At 38.6% G+C, this 18,946-nt stretch overlaps 1 protein-coding gene across 4 annotated transcripts in view; it reads right to left on the bottom strand.

The window, feature by feature from the left end:
- LOC106882728 (uncharacterized) overlaps positions 1-18,946 on the bottom strand; it is a 176,770-nt gene that overhangs the window by 118,261 nt on the left and 39,563 nt on the right. Inside the window, exon 1 of one of the 4 annotated variants that reach the window (XM_052967299.1) lies at positions 9,103-9,201. The exons of the other annotated variants lie outside the window; for them this stretch is intronic. Coding sequence (XP_052823259.1) covers positions 9,103-9,186 — 84 coding nt within the window. The 5' untranslated portion in view covers positions 9,187-9,201. Of the gene's footprint in view, positions 1-9,102; positions 9,202-18,946 lie in introns of those variants that run through there. 4 annotated transcript variants of the gene reach the window in all.

Raw genomic sequence — 18,946 nt, 5'->3', positions numbered from 1 at the left:
TCATAAACTTTCAGGAAAATGGGTATATTTTAATGAAAGTTTAGACACATCCCTTTCAAACGGCATAAATTACGATTATAAAGACATTTGTGGGGAAAGTTTTTCGGGGATTTTCCCCATTTTGAAAACCACAGCCTTCGAAATGATGGGGTTGGGGGGATAAGAATCCTTGTATGAAAAAGTTTTGAAATTTTTTTTTACACTCCCCCTCCCTCTCCGGACCTATTTTGGCCAATGTTTTTTGCAATGGGAAGAACATTTTCGGTAAAAAAAAATTAAAATTTAAGAGGGAAAAGTGAGTAATTTAAGGGCGATTTGGCTGTTGTTTCTAACACATCCAAAGACAATCCTCCCCGTTTCTTCATCACTCTCGCATGTATTGATGATTTTCAAAATTCCCCCCACCATAAATACCATTTATGTATTCTTTCGTTAGAAACAGCATAGTTGTCAAACTCGATCATATGGAGGAGGCCTACTATATATCTCTTAACTGCGGCCATGCTGGGGCACCGCCTTGAAAACTTTTAGTAGAACTAATGGATCCAGTCCTTTTTTCTTTCTTTAAAGCCTGATATTTATTGTATCGGACCCTTCTGTCGAGCTACAAAGCTACGGGGAAGTAAACACACCAATATCGTTTGTCAAGCAGTGGTGGACACACACATACACACACGACAGGCTTGTTTCAAGTTCTCGTCCACCAAATTCACTTACAAGACTTTAGTCGGCCCGAGGCTATAGTAGAAGACGCTGAAGAAAGTATGTGGTTGGGAAGCAAACACGTTAACACACAGCCACGACTGCGCGCATATAACCCGAATAATTAGGGTAAGTGGAGTATTGCATAGAATAACAACTATCGAGGAGATAAGAGCATTATATATATTGGGAGTCCCAATCTATATCTACCTACCTACCTATCTATCTATATATATATGTGTATATATATATGTATATATATATATATATATTCAGTCATTGGACTGCGGCCAGAGTTTAGTCGAACACAACTCTGGGACTTATTCTATCACTCATTTTTTTTACCGAACTGATAAGTTACAGGGACGTAAACACACTAACACCGGGTGTCGAGCGGTGGTGGTGGTGTTCAAACACAAGCATACATGACAGACTTCTTTCAGTTTCCATCTACTAATTCCATTTGCCCAAGGTGTCGGCTCAGTGGAACTGAACCCGAAACCATGTGATTGAGAAACAAATTTCTTATCACAGCCATATTTACAAAATTATATTTAATTGAATAATTTTAATATTGTAAAAACTAAAGTGTGTGTGTTTGTGTGTGTATGTGGTTAAAAGAAGGGTTGGGTAAATCCCCTCCACTCCAAATTTCTGGTTTTGTAGCAATGTTAGAAACAAATATTCATCATTGTTCTTTCCATCCTCATCACAAAGGGGTGGGGGTGATGAATTCATCACTATATTCAATGTAGTCTCTAACATTCCGAGTTCAAATCTTTATTTAAACAGTTTCCATCCTGGTATTTATTTAATCGACCCCGAGGCAAAGTGGAACTCGATTAACTTTGAACTCGAAATGACAAGCCATGAGAAAATAAAGGTAATTCTACGTGATCGCTCGATTTGTTACAAATAGTAACCGAATCCCTCTCACACATATTCTACTGGATTAACGACAGGATATTATAGTCCTAGAAGAATTATGTCTCAAAAACATGACGAGATCGTTACTACAAGAACATTTTTCATCATAAGTTTTCTCAGGGTCCACAGCAACAAAATGTTTATGGTTGCCGTTTCTGCAATTCCAAGAGTCAGTATGGAAGAGGAACATAGTAACAGAAAATATTAAACAGTCTGCAATGAACAGGCAGTGTTGAAATATTTCGTTTAAAACAACAATTTGATACATATGCAACTGCAGTACACAACTGCACATGTCTGCAATACAATATACAAGTGCAGATGTGTGCAATACAATATGCAACTACATATATCTACATCAGAAAATTAACTGTAATCATCGACAGCGTGTAGTTAATTATAATGAGAAATAAATAGCAAAAGGAAATTGGATCGAATTAATCTCTGGTTCTGCTGATTGGTCGAATGTCAAGCTTATCTGCTGAACTTACTGAACTGAAGGTCAACCAAGCAGATATGTGTGTGTGTGTGTGTGTGTGATTTGGTTCACATCACCCCAGTCCGTTTTATCGTTCTCTAGTTATCAAATGGTTAAGTTATCTTTTGGTGTAAAGACACTCAAAACGTTGCTCTACACAACCATACCTAGACTCACATTATCGTCTCTGTACAGTTATAGGTCGTATGTGAAAAAAGGAAAGAATGAAACGAAGCAGAAAATATTCATGCAACGTGCGCATAGAGATGCACACACAAGCGTATACATGGTTTACGGGAACAAATAGGAGAAATAAAACTCAACATATGTGCTTGTGTAGGAGTTTATATCTCCAGTCGGCTGTAAAATTACAGAAGTAGCTCATAGGCCGAGTTTTGTTCGTTGCACTTAGCCGATGAAAACACACCTGCATATAAGTACATTGCATGTGTGCATGTGTACAGACGCATTATATTAGTACGTAATACAAAACATACATACATTAAGTGTGTGTGTGTGTGTGTGTGTGTGTGTGTATACAGAGAGGAGACATCGATACATAAGCAGATAAGATGGATAAAAAAGGGAGATGAATATAAATACAAGAGGAAACTTGGTAGGGGTGGCTGTGTGGTAAGTAGCTTGGGCAAGTGTCTTCTACTATAGCCTCGAGCCGACCAAAGCCTTGTGAGTGGATTTGGTAGACGGAAACTGAAAGCAGCCCGTCGTATATATGTATGTATATATATATGTATGTGTGTATGTGTTTGAGTCTGTGTTTGTCCCCCCACCATCGCTTGACAACCGATGCTGGCGTGTTTACGTCCCCGTAACTTAGCGGTTCGGAAAAAGAGACCGATAGAATAAGTACTAGGCTTACAAAGAATAAGTCCTGGGGCCGATTTGCTCGACTAAAGGCGGTGCTCCAGCATGGCCACAGTCAAAAGACTGAAACAAGTAAAAGAGTAGGAGAGGAATTAATGATGATAAAAGGAAAGACGAACAAAGAGAAAGGATAAAGAACAAGAGAACAGAATAGAATTGTTATACTGTAGAAGGGTAAATAGAAAGCAGGAAGAGCAAAGTGATACAAGAAAAGTGTTTGTGTATGTGTATTAGGGAAGGGTGGAGAAACAGGTGAAAGAAAAGGATAACGAGAGAGCGAGAGAAAAATGGGTGAAAGAAAAATATTTTCTTCCTCTTGGTACCCCCTCCACTTCTTTAAGTTGTCTTTAAATATGGAAGTTTATGTTAGGAACACGTTACTGAATGTTTTACTGTTTTGTATTGAATAACTAAATTAGAAAGAAACCGCCCTTACAACAGTTACGGGTAAATTACTAACTTGCTCCACCACTACTGCCACACACATACAGAGGAAAAGAGAATGTGATCTAATGATGTTCATGAGTTCCGCAACAGAATTAGTTCCGTGAACGCACTCAAATACAAACCTCATTCAAAATACTACATTATTTAATCAAACTGTAGTACTTTCCACACCCCTCCCCAGTTTACTGCTCCATAGAAAACACCTCTTTTCCTTCTGTCTGGTAGGAAGAAAGGCGGCACCCGAGACCCTTTTCTCAGGGCCTCGGAAACAGGTATGAGGAAGGGCCGATGTCCTGTCTCGAATGCTTGCATCAGGGTGGGCTCTGCTAAAAGGCACCGTGGAACCAGGAGGAGGAGTTAAACATGGGGAGGGATTCAGCTGATCACGAAACAGGAATTGCAGACTTCCATTTATTTTTATATCTAACATATTCCATTGCCAAAGCTTTGATAGACATGAGATATGTTTGTATGAATGCGAACGTGCGTGTATGAGAGAAGGAGAGGAGAGGAGAGGAGAGAGAGAGAGAGAGAGAGAGCGAGCGAGAGAGAGAAAGAGAGAGAGAGGTTCAACCCACTACATAATTGTGCAATGTTGAAACTCAATTATCTCCAATGAAGCACAATAAATGTAGAAAAAATGGAGTATCGCTGCAGCAACTGCACCTCCGCATAAGGAGGGGCGAGGAAGAAGAGGAGAAGTATGTTTAAATGGTTTATTTCACCCAAGAAATATTAGTGGTTTTATTCTTCACGACAGAGATGTCTGTACGTCAGTCTACCTTGATGGGATTTTGAACTTATAACCGTGAAATAACGATCCAAGGAAAATAGCCATATTGTAATGAAAAACTAGTTAGATGGAAAGGAATAAGTGGTGATGTTGTGATCTTCATATTGTAACATTTAAGTTGTGATGTCACTGATGCTATGATATTAAAATTGTGACGTTTACATTCTAACGTTTGTTGCAACATTCGTATGACGTTTATGTAGGAATGTTTAAATTATGAAGTGTTAGATGTTGAAATTGTTGACGTTCATATTCTAGCGTTAAGTATGGCACCCCCTGCAAAATATTGTTATATAGAAATAAGAGTGATTTGGTTGTTACGACATTGAAGCTCTTATGTGTTTTATTGGTTTAGTTCTATGTCAGCTCGGAGCAAACCGAACTGAACTAATTGTCTTTTTATAACCTTTTTTTCTCCGTTTCTCACTTTATTAAACCAGGGATGGTCACAGCTGGAACGCCTTTGATCATAGCAGGTTTATTCGACTGGGACCGCCCTAGGTTAAACCATAGGAGGGTGGAGGAGGGGGAAGTGTGAGGCAGGGAAATGATTTATACATGGTGTGAAAAATAGACTGAGGAGAGTGTAGGACAAGTCAAACTTTACTACCACCACTACCAGGACCATAAATACTGCCTCTTCCACATCAACAGCACCCCAGTTTCGAAAGTAAAAACTAGGTCAACACACGAAATATTTAGGTAAAAAACTAGGACTACCTTTACAAGTTAAACGAGATAGATCACCACTTGCATACGTACATTTTCTCTCTCTCTCTCTCTCACACACACATAATAAATGGATCCCCGTCAGTTTCGATGGTGTTGTTCTTTCAACTGTAAGTAGTTGAGTATCCCAGACATATAACGTTCAGATAATTAGAAAGATCAGTGTGACACAAGATGGGCTTTTGAATTACAGGTACAAATTCACCCGACACCCCTGTACAATTTCTGTCTCCCAGTTTCACTGACTTGGCTTAGGGCAATCCGTGACTACGGACATTAAACACACGTCCAGGTTACCATATACACTGACACATATAAACATACACACATACGCTGTACACAATATATATACATACATACACATGTACAAATGTGAGGGTTGAAAGTATATACAAATGGAATGGGGTGACCACACACTCTTACACACACGTTTATGTGTATAAGAGTACACACCCACACAAATGTACGCACAAGGATATCTTTTGAGATATAGATTGTGCATCTATTCAATCTCAGTCACAGATTTTTAAATCAATTTTTAAAAACTAAACAGTTTGAAATTTTGGATACTGGTTGAATGTGTCAGGTAGAACACTGTTTACTCTTAACGTTTTTGATTTTAGAAGCTATTTTGTTGTAAAGTTGTATTTGGGTAGGGTGAGAAAAACAAGGTTCTTTTATAGGGAATACATACGTGTGTGTGTGCGGGTGTATTTTTTTTCCATCTTATCCAATGTGTCCTCTAGTTTATAATAATGTTAGCGTGTGACATTGAAAGAGATTTGGCTGTTATTTCCAGCAGGTCAAGCAACTATACAGATTCTCACGTTTTCTCACGCACACACACATACATACATGCACACATACATACATGTACATACACCCAAATATACGTTTTAATCGCAATCTGTGATTGCCCTGATTTTTTTAAATTGACAAATCGGAGAGAGAGAGAGAGAGAGAGTGGTGGGGTGTTGATGATCTGAACGACGGCTTATATATAAACTTACCAACCCCCTTATCACTGCATATTAATTTATTAAACCCTCTCCTTTTCCTTGCTTCCATTCGGAGTTTTATCAGCTTTACATATGAATGTGTGTGTGTGTGTGTGTGTGTATGTATTGGTGTGTGTGTGTGTGTGTGTGTGTACGTATACATGTGTCTGTATTTAGGTACATATATGTATGCAGCGTCCAAAACAGATGACCCGGAAGTTGTTGCTCTTCTATTACTTTCGCAAACAGCAGTAATTTTCTCCAGCTGAACACACGTCATTGATTGGTTGAAATTACCCAAATACAACGTAAACACGAAATAACTTCTAAAATACAAGAGTAAACCGTCTAGAGTAAACCGTGTTCTACATGACACATTCAACCAGTATCCGAAGTTTCAAACTGTTTAGTTAAAAAAAAATTAATTAAAAAATCTGTGATTGAGATTGAATAGATCCTAGATTGTTATTATTGTGTAATATTAAGAGTTAGTAAATGTTGCTGGTGGTGATAGTGGCTGGAAGAATAGCGATTCCCTACTTTTGTCCTGCCTGAAAGAGAAGTAGAAGAGGAAGAACGTCTATAATTGCTATTTCCCAGGATACACCGCTGTGTTGCCTGTTAATTATCTCATTGACGTCCTGCTTCATTGTTATTTGCAAAGAAAATTTTTTAAAACAGCAAGCAAAAACAAAACAAATGTCAACTCCGTTTAAGTACAGCGTGCTGGGAAATAAACTTTATTTTTTAACTCTTTTAACAGTAATAGTAGTGGCAGTAGCAGTAGTAGTGGTGGTAGTAGAGCGTGGACAAATATAACGAAGAAGATCGATGGGTGGGGGGACGGTAGAGATTTCTTTAAATAAAAGTAAGAAATAGAGAAAAAGAAAGTTTTAAAAAGACATAATTAGTTCAGTTCTGTTTGCTTCGAGCTGCCATAAGGCTAAACCAATAAAACATAAGAACTTCAACGTTAGAGCAACCAAATCACTCTTAAACCACACCCTGCCCCTCTTTAAAAGAAGGATACATCAGATAATGTATGCTTAGATATACTGTGACTGAATAAAAAATTCCGAATCGTCACATCTGGGATGTCTTTCATCACAAATCTACTGGATTAAAGCTGACCAAGAAAGATATATTATAACAATCTGCATATAAAGGTGTCTGTGTGCCACCGGCTCCACTAAGTGCAAAATGAGTGATTAATATGATTATGTAATGTTCTGTTTTTGAATATCAAGCATAACCCCTTCCTGGTAGAAGCGTTCAGATGCCTGTTTTATTAAGTTTCTTGTGCTTGTTAAATTGGCTTTGAAGCCTTTCTGAGCTTTTTTAATTCCACATTTGAAAATCTTCCTCTAAATTCTTCAACAAAATCAGCTCTGAAAACTAGGCCATCAACAAACAGATTGCCACGGACGACAGATTATGTGCATGCGCGCATACGTATGTTTATGTCTGTATATGTGTAATGAATGCTAACAGCGTGAACATAAGGAAAAGCAAGTACTTAACACACACGAGTTGTGTTATTCATTGGAAGATGAAATCTCACAAAATGTTATTCCGAGTTTCTTCTTTTCCTATATATTGTGTATGCACGAGTGTATGTGTGTGTACACATATATATACTGAGGCATAAAGAGAATTACGTGTACACTTTGATCATGCTGAGTGAAACTTCCAATGAGCGATTAACTAACTTCATACTGTATTATTACATACACAAACAAGTACGCGCGCATACATGATATTTGTATGTGTGTGTGTGCGTAGGCACGCAATCTCCCACTTCCCTCTCTTCATTTTGACAGACTTACTGACACTTTAAAATGAAGTGGTGACCGACATGCAGGGAACAAGAGTAAGAAAGAGATGAAAGGATATAGGAACGCAGAGCGGAAGTGTTGTCCCTAGGGGACTATCTAAATACAGCTGTGTGTGACAACAGTGAAAACTATGCCTCCCATTAACTCTCATAAGACTGCTTAAGTCACATATTAACACGATGAAACTGACAAAGTCATCCAACCTGCTAAAAATAGTTGATAAATTTCTCTCTAGTACCGCGTTACCATCTTAAAAAATAAAGGTAAACCGACGAGATGGTAACATTAGAAAGCTTCTGATCAATAAGGCATACTTGATGAGTGTTGGCCCAGGGCTGTAAACAACACTTATTACAAAATTTATTAAGGGTTGCCGTACTGAATACAAATACTCTGCCCAATGTGCACCAAACTTTCTCTCTCTCTCTCTCTCTCTTTGGCCCTAATAAGGGCTGCAACCCCTCTCACTGGTTTTACTAAGAATTACATGTGATGGTCGATGTTAAATTCCTTTATCATATTAATCCAAATCAGTCCTTGTCTCTGGACTCTTTATGTTGCTGAGCGAATCTGCTCCTCTGGCTTAAAGGAGAAACATTGATTACATGACCGTACAGGAGGCAAGTTCGAGAGACAGTTACAGGTTCAATCCTACTGAGTGGCACAATGATCAAGTATTGAGTAAAATCTGGCAGGCGGCAAATACGGGGAAGCCCACTGCACGCGCGCGTGTAATCTAGCAATCTACGTTGATTCCTGAACCTTGTTACATCTTCGAGTTGCCTCTTTGATGGTATACTTGTAAATGTACGTTTTGAAGTAAACCATGTCGATCTACCTTGAGCTGCAGTACGAAACAGAAGCGACATGAAAACAATGCTTGGAAAATAACTAACTGGTGTGGTTGGTTACTAAGACGTTGCTATTTTTTACGTCACATTGCTTTTGTATCAGCAGTCAATGTCAACATGGTCGTATCTGTGTGTCTATGTATATAAGTGCATATGTATGTGAATGTGTGTATAAACGCGCGCGCGCGAATAATACATTATATAGTATAAAAAGATTTCTGATATAGTGAAAATTATCTCCGCTGCTAGATACGGCAAAACAATTTGCCAGGTAACAATTCGGACCAAATTCAAATGAAAAGAGGGGATGATCCCAGAAACCAAGAATTTCTCTAAAATTGACATGCCTTAAAGCAAAAGATATTCTGGAGACAATAGGACAGCTGCGTGCGCGCGCACACATTAGACCATGATATGAGAAAAACAAAATAGCAGTTTAGAAAACAGTCTCTCCTACCGTATCTCTCGTTTGTGGTAGTTGTTGAGAGATTCTTGCATAGCAGGTGTGTATGTATTGTGTGTGCGTGTGTGTGTGTGTCATGACGGACTTTGTTGACTATTTTGTCTCGTTCTTTTTCTCCCTTTCACTCACACGCACCTGTTTCTTTCAAAACAGGAAATTGAAATAAAAGATTCAGTCACCGAACTGAAAATAAATAAAGTGAAATGAAAAAAAGAAAAAAATGATTCAGTTGTATAAAAAATAACATTTAAATCCCCGTTTAGTGTTTCTTGTAAGTGAGATTTGGGAACGGTGATCAACAAGAACAACAGTAACGACGCCAGCAGCAACGATGACGGCAACTTGGAATTAGCATATTTTATCTTTAGATAGATAATAGAGAACGACACACCACCATCACTGCTACGGTACAACTGACACCACTACCACCAACCTTAAATGTTTCACCTATATACACTACAAACACTCCTGCAGTCAGTACAACCACCACTGTCGTTACCTATATTACCTGCCTTCAGGACCCACCCACCACATGCCGTCATTTCCACTTCTCATCAACAGCACAAAACGCTCGCTAAGAAGCTATTTGTCAAGTTGCCAAACCTGTGTAGAATACAAAGAATAACAATTTTAGAATTTGTAATATCCCTGAATGGAATACCACAAGATTCGCCCTCTCACCCACTCTTTTCAATGTATACCATCTACCCACACTTCTGTAAAACATAGACAACTCCATATGCAGATTGACATAACATTTACATTCTTTTACCATTCTCAAAAGCCCAATTGTACAACTCAGCCATCCATAAATCACCTAGAAAGCAGGCTACATAGCAATTGGCTTAAAATAGCACCTACCAAGTTTAGTCTCCTTTATTACCAACACCACCGGGGAACATCAAACATAACCGACTCTGAGAGAGAGAGAGAGAGAGAGAGAGAGAGAGAGAGAAAGAGAGAGACTAGGACTTAAATACCAATCCACAACTTCCACAATAGGACACGGTAAACAAGGCAAAGCAATGCACTCAGAGATCACACTTGACCAAAATAAAAAAAATAAAAAAAACTGACAACAATGGTGTACGAGTCATCCACTACAACTAGCATGTGCTAGGACTCCCAATCTCGATACAGCAAACCACATCCACACAACCAGGTATACAACGAAAAAAAAAAAGCACAGAATATAAAAAGTCACCTGGATATGTAAAGAGGTCAGTTTGATGCCGTAGCGAACTTCAAACAGTTGCTGCCGCTACATGATAAATACTACCTCCAAACATATATTCTACTACCCCAAGACATCCTCATCTCTCCGATTCACAGAGAGAGAGAGAGAAAGAGAGAGAGAGAAAGAGAGAGAGAGAAAGAGAGAGAGAGAGAGAGAGAGAGAGAGAGAGAGAGAGATGGTTGCAACATCGATCGCCTCAATGGACTCAAGCAATGTACTGAGATAAACACCTGCAAAAATATCGCGTTTTACCCTAGTCCACTGCCACAATCTATGATTTACAGAACAAGACTGGACAAAAGAGAGAGAGTGCAGTCCGTTCAGACTGTTATGTTGCACTCAAATACGATTAATCACTGCAAGTCAGTGGGTGTACTATGGCCCTTAATTAGACAAAGAAATGGTATATCTGGTAAGATGGATCTGTGAGTCGTGCTTCGTCGTTTGCATGATTTTCTCAGTACCACAGAATTGCTGAATCAGGTCTGACGTAAGGCTGCACAAGACATAAATAATAATGGAGATAAATAAAAACGAGGGATGGATGAAACTTTATAGAGTTGCTCGACTTGCTAGTAATAGCAGTTTACACCCTAACATCTTAAAAAGATAAAAGTAAAAAAGGAAAGGGCACACTGGATAATAGATAGTTCAAGACATAAGATGGAATTGTCATAGTTGGAATGCTTTTGGTCATGTTTGCTCGATTCGAGCAAATCTAGAGTCAAGTATCAACAAACACAATTCTAGTGTATTGGTTGAATCGACACAACACTTGATTAAATACTTCACAGTTATATACATACATACACACATACATATATAAACATAACGATTTTAATTATGCTGCTCCAGGGTGGACAAAGTTAAATACCTAATTTATCAAATATAACTCTTGACTACAATCATTACTACAGACGGTAAATCCTCACGACCACCGCCAACAACAACAACAACAACGCTAACAAACCTTTACGTGGTCAAACAGTAATATGACGAAACTAGTAATGTTATATGTCGGCAAATAGAAAAACAAATTATTAAAATAGTGGAATTGTTTTCTGCTGCCAGGAAGAGATATATAACGTTTCGGATATTTTTCCTTTGTCAGAAACAGAAACAAATATGCTTTACCAATAAACTGCAAAATCGCGAATGACAAAAAGTAGATAAATGACATATAGATGAATAAATGTAAAGTGAAGGTGTGGGAAAGACCATTGTGAAGCGGTGTGAGTGGTGAGTAAGCAGCACGGCATGGAAGTAAAGTAAGGAGAAACGGTTATCAAAGTATTATGCGGGTGAAAGAAAAGAAGGCTGAGCACGGAGGTGAGGAGGTTATGGATCTCGATGCATTTTCCCGACATGCAAGGATAGCAGTCAAATCTTCACGTGATAACCTACACGTGATAAGCCCGTAAAGCAATTTAAAGCCCTTTGAATAATGTAGTCATAGACTGTTTGAAAAGGTGGGATGGTCACTACTGAAACGCCTCGTTCAAGTACAGTAATCAGACAGTCATTACCACAGATATACACACACACACACAATGACATCTATATATACTTATAGAGTCAAATCTACATACATTCCTAACAGACACATCTAATACAAACTTCAGCAACATCTATATACATATTTTCATACACACTATCACATCTATACACCTCCATACATACTGTGACACATCTATACACACACCTATTAAACAAAGGACAAGTGTAAAAGACTTAAGCAGTTAAAATGTTATTTTTATAGCAACAAGCAATTTGGACAGATGGCGCGACTGTACACATACACTATTGTATACAGTTGTCTACTTCGAACAACAGTTGTGTGTAAAGTCTCTTCGCTAGTGTATAGAATACAGCAATAGTAGTCTATATTGTTAATGCTGTACAGTTTGTCCGCTGGTGTATACAATATAGCAACAGTATTGCGTATTGGTGTATGCATAGCTGTGTGTATGGGTGTGCAATGTTCTTCGGTTGTCTACTGGCGTATATAATAGTAACAATCTTGTGCCTCTCAAGCCTAGTGCTATGTACCTACTATATATGCGAGTGCATGAGTACACACACACATTAGTATTCACGGTAGATACATAACACCAAGCATGAAAAATGCACAAGAGATGCACATCACATATATAGTACGGAGTACGAAGTTATGCCGTGATTATCTATGTCGTTCACATCTGTAAGCTGTGTGTGTATGTATCAACATTATTTTGCATTCATCTGGTTTACAAGTAACACATGTGCAGTGTACTCATGCACCAAATGAAAAATAAATTCGACTACTTTTAAACGATTGAACATTCGTAGATGCATTGCTTAAAATCGAAGTTAAGTTATTGGCGTAAAATCGACACCGATTCGACAGCTGCATTAGATGCACTGATTTATACCGATGCATTTGGCGCAGAATGCAACAGATGCAAAATGTTCTACTGAGACAGCAATCTAACTGGTGCACAAATGTGACAGTAGTAACAGTTTTACCGATATGATAAATGCAGAAAACAAAAAGATGCAATTGGTAAAGGGAGCCTACAGATTCAAGTGCTTGTGTTAATGTTACAATAGAAAACGCTCATTAAGTGGAACAAGTTATTGTGGTGAGGGAGAGAATAAGAAATATGATATCTCAGACAGTGCTCTTCTTTTAGGAAATTAAAACAAATTGTTGGACATTGACTGAAGGTGAAGTGAGTAAAGAAAATAGAGATGTATCTAATATCTGGTTTCAAAATATTGGTACAAGAGAAGCAATTTCGGGAGAGAGTCTATTATATCGGCATCTGGTAGTTATTTATCGATCCCGGCGGTATTAAAGCGTAAAGACGGACGAAATGCAGCTAAGCATTTTGCCCGGTGGGTTAACGATTCTACCAGCTCGCTACCTTAAAGTGTACTTGAAATTTACAGTAAGTTTGCAAAGTGGGAATCTGAAGTTTTAGACAGAGCCCTTCTTACTTAAAGTCCTTTCTCTGATGAAGGAATATATGTATGTCGTGTTTCACAAAAAGTGAATAAAAGATTCATGGATGTTGCGAATAGCTTCCCAGCATGTTCCTGGCTGATAGTACATGCCAATGAAAAGACCTCCAAAGGCCAAGATGTATCTGGCGCTCTCTCTCTCTCTCTCTCTCTCCTTGATATTTATCTTGTTTTGAACACACCAAGTCCATAAGAGATGTTGTCTCGGGACAAATACTGCAGTAACTGGCCTATCAATAGTGTATATACACATCAAATATGATTCATAAGTGGCTATTTTTTTATTATTAAATACTACCCCAGTTGCGTATACTGCAGTTTTAAAGAACCATCTAGATACCTCGGGTATATTCCAGTTTGGTGCATAACTGCATGCAAGGGTAACTACATGTGCGTATATACTGTATATGTGAAATTTCGTATGCATGTGTGCTTGTGTACGTATGCCTGTGTGTGCGCATGAGCATCTGCATCTTGATAGCAGTGTGATGATTTGGAGACAGTAGTGAGTCTCCTTCCCGCCCTCCTCTGCTCAACATCTAGGTCAGCTTTCTTATGAAGCGAGGCTAATATGACCTTTGAAGGTCAAGAACTAAATAAAACAAAATGTAACATAACAGACATATACCCATGTGTGCGTAAGTGTGTGCATGTAAGAAAGATAGATAGATAGAGCGAGAGAAAGAGTATATATGAGAACATTTCTCATGTGTTGTGAGAACATTTTTCTTGTGTATATTGTGAGAAAGTATGTATATATAAAAAAGCCAGAGTAAAAGGGGGAAAGAAAGAGATGAGGGGGAATAGAGTGACAGAACAAGCAAGAGACTGGTCAAGAGAGAGAGAAAGAGAGAGGATAGAAAATATTCCAAGTATTTGAGGAATACTTTATAGTTGCTACTGAGTGTGTAAAAAGAGAAAAAAAAAACGAGAAAAGTATAGATGGCTGGAATGCAGAGATTATTGAGGTCAAGTGATAATTACTACCACACTGCAGGCAGTGGTGCGCGCGCGCACCAGCAATTCTGCTTGTGTTGTCTCAAATGGGATATCACCAGTGACGTTATAACACCGATACAGAGACATGTTAACATGGGTACCTTCAACATTGCTACTCAACCTGCTACGAATAATGACCAAATCTTTCCCAGATTATATTCTAACATCTTGGAAGAAAAGGAAAGAAATATTGGATAATGAAGTCGTAAATGCATGGTCTGGAAATACGATAAGGTGGTCACGATTGGAACAGCTTTGGCTGAATGTCTGTCCAATCAAGATTCACCTGATGCTAAACAACAATAACAGTGTGTTATACAGTGAGACGAAAAGACTGAACACTATCTCGGTGTCTCGTATCCTTACGTCAGCCAGTAGGTTTATGGCCAAGCTGGGGCGCCCAACAGTAAATATCTTGGGAAAGGAAGGATACATATGATTAGGTCGTTCTAGAGACACTCAGGTCAGCGCGTTCAGGTCTGACTGGGAGCTAAAAACAATAGCCACAACAACAAAGCAACATAAAAGGTGATCAGCATAAACCTATGTCAAAAAATGTGGATACGGTTGACTAACGAGCACGACTGACTAACCAGCACGGTTGACTAACATCTCCCGAATGTAGAGTGGAGGAAGGGGAATCGATGTAAGGACAAAGACCAAGCCGTAAGATTGTTTGGATTCATCCTGTATTACATTAGCAAGGTGATGCTCTGGTAGTGGGAGGGTATGGTCTCAAGAAAACGCAACAGATATTGGATCTAATACCCAGCAGACAGCTTCCAATACCTTAGCCACATAATCATTTCACATACCCATGATTATTAGATGAAATAACCTTTATGTGGTTACTCGACCTGCTAGAGATAGCAGGCAAATATCTTGGGAAAGGAAGGATACATATGATTAGGTCGTTCTAGAGACACTCAGGCCAGCGCGTTCAGGTCTGACTGGGAGCTAAAAACAATAGCCACAACAACAAAGCAACATACAGTTCAAACCCACTACTTGATGTCGATCAGGAGTGGCAATGGCAGGAAGATATTTCATTATTACAATCATCATGTGTTTCTTTGACAGTAAATGCAGAATGTAATCTGCAGTTTAATGGGCTTGCACTTCTGCATTTCATACAGAAACAGCACACAACTACCACATACATACATAAACAGCAATATATACGCACACACCAAGTACACATACACACATAACACCATCATCACACAACTATCTCCTCCACTACTACAAGGTGAAGGAAGTTATGCCTGACAGCTAACCACAGTTGACAGTAATGTTATTTGGTTGTATACAACATTCTCGGCAAATGAAAATGGGGGCGAAAATCACACCACCTAACATTGCTATCATCACCACCGTCAATGTTTCCCATCACAGGCACCATCACAACGCTCACTGCTGTCATCACATGCATGCAAAAACCAATGAAATCCTTCTTCAACACCACCACTGTCACCTTGTGACACTTGTGAAAGCCTTCAACACAATCAGCACACAGTTTTATTGCAATATTCAACACCACTATCAATTATCATCATCAAGATAATATCAACATACCAAGGCAACTCTTGAGTCATCCCAAGTCCATCAATTTCCACCTTAACATAACTTAATAACAACCATAGCAACAACAATCACATGACACACATAAACACGTTTTCTCTAGATTTAATTTTGTTTTTGCGGATGGACGCAAAATTTGCTCGTGTGAAAGACTGTGCACACACGGGAGAAACCATCACTTACATTTCTTCAACTAAAAAACAAAAATTCGATTTCACCTTGAATTTCTTTTCTGAGCTAAAAGATGCGCGCAGTCAAGCCAAGTGCACAACTGCACACAACACTAAACACACAATATTTCACGACAAGGTTTGGCAGAGGAGAGCAGCAGAAATACTTTGCAACAGGACGGACTTTATTAAAGGCATTCACGATGCCAAGTAGTGGTATTAAACCAGGCAAGCAGACCATGGTAGGATTTGAACTCAGAACGCGAAGAGCCGGAGAAAATGCTGCAAATTAACCGATCTTACATAGTAACCCCAATCCACCGTGTTGGACTGACACTTTTCTTATCGACCTCAAAGGGATGCAAGGCTAAGTTGCCCTCCGACAGATTTGAACTCAGAGCGCTGAGTGTAGAAAACAAATACCGTGAGCAGTCTATCGGACGCTCTAGAAACTCTGTCGTTTCATCTCTTGGCACGAGGTGTCAGAGATAATTAATTTAGCCTCAGTTGTATTTTGTGTACATCGACTGTCCTGATGTCATATGAGCTGCATACCTTTCGTATCTTTTCGGAGAGGCCTTTCACATAGGGTAGACAGACTGTGGACAGTTTATTGGTTTCATCCTCCCTTTTCTTCATAATTGGAGAAGAGACTATGCTTTTGGGGTAGTTGTTGCTTAATAGATTGTTACTGAGCTTGATCATTTCTTCGTGGTGGATTACAACCGTTGGAAAAAACATCAATTAAATAACGAAATCAAAGAGAGGTTATCTTCATTACTTAGGAAAATTACCAGAGATGATGATAGAAAGAGAATCCAACAAGATCTAGAAAAGTCATACATGAAAGAATTTGAAATGGTGAAGACACGCCAGATTAAGAAGTTTATGAAACTCAAAGGTCAGAGAATGAAGACTTAAGTCCGTCACCCACCTGTAAAAGCAGGAATTAATGTAAGTAGCCGACATCTAGAAAGCTCTGAAGAAGCATTGCTAAACAAAGGTCTCAACTTTGCGACAACCATCAAGCGCATTCCATAATAGCCCCTATTGAAGAGTTAACCGTAAAGATATCAAAAGCTCAGGGAGATGAACTAAGGTGGAAAGTGAGACAGGTACTAGAAAGGGCGAAACCTCACAAACCAAACATCACCAAGGAAGAAACGTTCGCTATCAAAAGACTACAGAGTGACAATTCCCTCATAATACTTCCAGCAGACAAGGGAAATGCTACAGTGGTGATAAACAAGTCTCCCACCATCCATACAGTGTAAAGAGACGGATTGCTCAGTGCCTAAAACATCGAGCAATGAATATAAGTAGCGATCGTGATACCCACCACGAAGAAATGATCAATAACAATCTATTAAGCAACAACTACCCCAAAAACATACTCTCTACTCCAATTATGAAGAAAAGAGGGGATGAAACCGATAAACTGTCCACAGTCTGTCTGGCGTAGTGGTTAAGAGCGCGGGCTACTAACCCCAAGATTCCGAGTCCGATCTCAGGCAGTGACCTGGATAATAATAACAACATCGAAAAATACCTTAGGAATGATAACTCAGGTTCGAAATTTCCCCAAGACACCTGATGAAGACTGGAGGGTATATTAGTCGAAACGTTGTGTTAACAACAAACAAGATGAGGACAAATATTCGTCAAATGTACATAATTCCTCATCTCTTAAATAGAGAACTGTAGGAACATTTATTTCTAAACTAAGGGACTAGCTCTTGGAATATCTCTCGTCTATGAGGGAAGCTCTACATAGTTGCTTTGTCAGAAGATATTGCAGTTAAATTTCCCTCAAATCATGTTTTTGCATCTGAAAGAAAGAATACATTTCAAATATGATCTGTTTGAATGACGTTTTTCGTCAGTCTGCTGGATCTGGGTTGACCTGAGACTAATCATTAATCAAAACAATACCGGTAGGTGGTCGCTCGACATAAGTCTAATCACTTAGCTAAGAAAGTTTTTGAGCTAAAGACATCACCGTCATCTTGTATTACAGTACAGTATAACTGAGGCGGGTGTGGGTGGTACAGCCCCATGACTTTAGCCAAGTCATGTGATGACATGATGCTTGCTTTCTCTTCCTTGTTTCTCTTTTATAGCTCTATAGCTCTAATTCAATCGGTTATCAGCCCTAAGCCCTTCAAATATGTAACAAATATAATGATCGAAAATTATGAACCCCCACCCAAAAAACAAAACAAAACAAAACGAATAAAATAAAGGAGATAAAGCAGAAAACCAAGCTTTTTGCCTAGCAGAGAATTTAACCACCTTGTTAATCCACGTTCCACTCCCATATACACACCTTGAAGCAGAGTTTAATAAAATAACATTCCGCCTACTTTACCACTCAAACGAGCCCATAGTTATACAAATGACAGCCATAGTTTTGACAGGAAACGAAGGAACAAAGAGGAAATGACGTCATAGCGTTTGGTGTAATCTAGGTTTAGAAGAATGTTAAGATGACAACGGGTTAAAGTTTATCTATAGCTTGAATGAAGTGATATTAAGAAAGAAACCTTATCACACACACAGGTGTGTGTACGTATGTGTGATTAATAACATAAACAGAACTAGAACTCAATACATGAACATATAAACTTTTCTATCATTTTTAATCGGCCAAAAGTAACAAGTGATTTAAGGGCGGAGGTTTTCGTTCACGGTTCTTGCCAGACTATGCATGATGCTGGCCAAACTATAATACTTATATATATACGATATAAATGTATCTTTACACGCATTTTTTAATGTGTGTGTGTGTGCGTGTATATATATATATATATATATATATATATATATATATATATATATATATATATAT

Source organism: Octopus bimaculoides, chromosome 4 (assembly GCF_001194135.2).
Source record: "Octopus bimaculoides isolate UCB-OBI-ISO-001 chromosome 4, ASM119413v2, whole genome shotgun sequence".
NCBI lineage: Eukaryota > Metazoa > Mollusca > Cephalopoda > Octopoda > Octopodidae > Octopus > Octopus bimaculoides.
Note: the sequence above shows the minus strand (reverse complement) of the source record. Positions and strands in the feature narration are given on the sequence as shown.